Source organism: Phyllostomus hastatus, unplaced genomic scaffold, assembly GCF_019186645.2.
Source record: "Phyllostomus hastatus isolate PE091 unplaced genomic scaffold, TTU_PhHast_1.1 phas_scaffold_442, whole genome shotgun sequence".
Classification (NCBI taxonomy): domain Eukaryota; kingdom Metazoa; phylum Chordata; class Mammalia; order Chiroptera; family Phyllostomidae; genus Phyllostomus; species Phyllostomus hastatus.
Window position 1 is genome coordinate 4837058 of NW_025334030.1, and position 3849 is coordinate 4840906.

The window sequence follows — 3849 nt, forward strand, 5'->3', positions numbered from 1 at the left end:
CAGCAAAGAATTAAGCAAAGCTTTCATTTAGAATGGAAGGGCAGATAAAGTGCTTCTCAGATAAGGTCAAGTTAAAGGAGTTCATCCTCACCAAGCCCTTATTATATGAAATGTTAAAGGGACTTATCCAAGAAAAAAGGAAGATAAAAAATATGAACAGTAAAATGACAGCAAACTCACAATTATTAACAACCACACCTAAAACAAATAAAAAAAAACTAATCAAACAACTAGAACAGGAACAGAACCACAGAATTGGAGATCACATGGAGGGTTAGCAACAGGGGAATGGGAGGAGGAGAGAGGGGGAATAGGTACAAAAAATAAGCAGCATAGATGGTAGGTATAAAATAGACAGGGAGAGGGCAAGAATAGTATGGGAAATGTAGAAGCTAAAGAACTTATGACACATGGACATGAACTAAAGGGGGGGATGTGGGTGGGAGAGGGTGTTCAGGGTGGAGGGGAATGAAGGGGGGTAATGGGACAACTGTAATAGCATAATCAATAAAATACATTTAAAAAACAAATATTTCAATACACTGAGTTATAAAAATCAAATTAATGCAAAAGTCTTTGAACATAATATCAAAATTTTAAAGACAAGATAAGTACAATTGAAGTTAATTTAATATTGTTAAAGACTTTCACTTGGTTGAGAGAAATTGTCAAATATGGCAGTTCTCTGAGTTGAAACCGAGATAGACCAAGAAGTAGATTTTGATGAATTTATTTCTATTTGGTTAGCCAAAAAGTTCATTTGGTATTTCCCTTATGATGGCTCTAGTTGTCTTTAACTTCATTCAAAACAATTTTGTTAGATTGTATTGTGACAGCTATCATATCAGTGTGCATTTTTTACAAAAATCAAAATGGTAAATTTTTGTACAGCCATTTAATATTGAAGATGGAAGAAAATATGCAACATTTGGCATACTATGTGTTATTTCAAGAATGGTAAAAATGAAACTGAAATGCAAAAAAGAAAGATTTGTACAGTGTATGAAGATGCTGTGACTGATCAAACGTGTCAAATATGGATTCAGAAGTCACCAGCACTATAGGTTTGGTTAAAGACAAGAAAGTGGGTATAATTGCCTAGGGGAGAGTATAGAGTGAAAATAAATCCAAGAATAAAACCCAAGAGGAAAACAAACATATTGGGAATGATAAAAGAAGAGCAGCTGACAAAATAAATGGAGCAAAGAGACAGGAAGCAAGCAGAGAATGGTGTTTAATGAAGTTGTGAGTTTAAAAAGAAATTAATAAAAAACAATGCCAAGTGCACTGGGAAATCACCAAAACTACTGGATACCAATATTGTGTTTTGCAAAAGTATGTTTTCAAATGAAATACTAACTGTTGTTTTTAAAGAATAGTTGGTAACATGGCAAATGGACTAGACCTTAGTACTTAACCTTTGGTTAGGCAACATGGTTTATCTATTCTTTGCTGTTGTTGTTTCCATGCTGTTATTGCTACTGTTAAAACGTGTCTCAGGTTGGGTTCTCCACATCCACATGCCTTTCATTCACTTATTCAGTATTAGTGAGTTGTATTTGTAATTTTTCAGGAATCAAGCTTTTAACAGGGCATTCGAAGTCAACAGTGTATGTGTGTGCATAATGAGCATCTCACAGTCTGTAGAGGGCCTTGAGGGAAGAGGAAGGGGGAGAAGAAGCAGCTATAAGCAGATTAACAGTATCACATGGACAATAACTCAAAGAGGAGTTTACTGTGGGAACTTGGGACAGGCAATGAGAGTCTCAGCCTAAATGAATCAGCAAAGGCTTCATAGAGGAGAGATTGACTCAGATCTTGAAGACTCAGAGGTTTTCTTCTCAAGAAAAAGGATCAGACATCCTGGACAGACTGACTATAAAAGTTGACTTTTCTCCAAAATCAAAAGTACCTTTATTCTAAATATGCCCCTGTAAGGTAAGACAGTCAAATTGGATAATGACACTGTTATAGACTGTTTTTGTCCCATCCTCAAATTCATATGTTAGAATCCTAACCCTTAGATGGTGGTATTTGAAGACAGGACCTTTGGGAGGTAATTAAGTCAGGAAGAGGGAGCCCTTATGAATCGGTCATATCCCCATAAAAGAGACCCCAGAGAGCTCTCTCTCCCCTTCCACTATATGAGGATACAATGAGAAGATGCCATCTATGAACTAGGAAGCAGGTTCTCACCAGAAACTGAATCTGTCAGCAATTTGACCTTGGACTGCGAGCCTTCTGAATTGTGAAAAATAATGTTTGTTGTTTAAGCAACCCAGTCTGTGGTACTTTTTGTTATAGCAACTTGAATGGACTAGGACAGGCACTAAAAATATTGAAGTGTTCTTTGAATTCTATGTGAGGCCCAGTTCCTTGCAGACACTTTGACAAACAGATTGCTACATTTCAGTGAAATTGGCAAAGATTGATATTCATGGGAATGATAAACCCATGGTACTTTCATCAGTAAGAGCATGCCTTGCTGCCAGTTATTTTTTGCAGGGCCCCTTTCACGTCCCTGTTCCTCAGGCTATAGATGAAAGGGTTCATCATGAGGATCACCAATATGTACATCACAGTAGCTGTGGTGTCCTCAGATGAGTGCAAGGATGAAGGGTTGAAATACACAGCAATGATGGTACTAGAGAAAAGGAAAACCACAGCCAGGTGGGAGACACAGATGGAGACTTTCCACCTTTCCTTTTTGGATGGGACTCTCAGGACAACACAGGTGATATGGATATACAAAGGCAGGATGCAAACAAATGGGGTAATCATCATCAGTGCACACTCAGTCAAAGCCATCATCTTACTGAAGTGTGTGTCAGAGCAGGAGTGTTCCAAGAAGGGAGTCACATCATAGAAGAAATAGAGGATGACATTGTCTGCACAGAATGGGAGTCAAACCATGAGCAAAGTATGCAACAGAGCATTCAGGCTGGCAATGACCCATAACCCAGTGACCAGCAGAGCACAGGGCTGCTGGATCATCTTTGCTGAGTAGTATAGGGAGTGGCATGTGGTGACAAATCAGTCATAGGCCATCACAGCCAGAAGGGAATGGCCCATCTTGGCAAGCTCAAAGAGAAGATACATCTGTGTGAGACACCCAGAGAAGATGGGCCAACTCTGAGTATGTGGTTGGCCAGCTTCTTGGGGATGGTGTTGGAGGAGAAGCAGATGTCCACTAAGGACAGATTTCTGAGGAAGAAGTACATGGAAGTGTGCAGGCAGTAGTCCATTCTTATGGCCAGGAGGATAAGCAGACTTCCCAGGACGATAGCCAGGTACATACTTGGGAAGAAGACAAAGTGGCTACTGGCTGGAGAGCCCCTGGAGAAGTAACTCAGAGACGTTTGACTGGTTTCCTCCTCTCATGAGGTTGGGAGCCTGAGTGCAGAGACAGACAAAGCAGAAAAAAAAATGTTAAATCCTAGAATATGATGGTTAAGATGGGGAAGCTAAGAAGGTTGCAAGGATCCCTCCTTAATTTCAAATGCATAGAAGAAGCTGCAAAACTATTATTCTTGGGAACATTTTAGATCTTGCTCCCCAGCATATGTCACCAAAGAAACTCATACAATTTTTTAAAAAAAAAATTACAAGGAGAAAGAACACGTGACATAGGTGAGGTATTAGAACTTTGCTCCCTGTGTGTTTTGGCTACTGATAGCCCTCTTTATGCCTCCATCACTTTGTTAGCAAAATGAGGGTGTTGTGCTAATGCAAGCGCGGACACAGATTTATGTTTTATTGGTAAATCATTCATGTGTTTGAACTATCTACCATACCATGTATTTTTTAAAGTGTCACAAAACACTGTAGATATAAGAAAATTAATAGAGA

General features: G+C 39.1%; 1 protein-coding gene across 1 annotated transcript; it reads right to left on the reverse strand.

The window, feature by feature from the left end:
• Positions 1-2466: 2466 nt before the first annotated feature.
• On the reverse strand, positions 2467-3381 carry LOC123807258 (olfactory receptor 1F1). The gene is given in 3 exon segments (XM_045820937.1): positions 2467-3134; positions 3137-3321; positions 3323-3381. Coding segments are annotated over 3 exon segments (912 nt in total).
• Between the last annotated feature and the right edge of the window lie 468 nt (positions 3382-3849).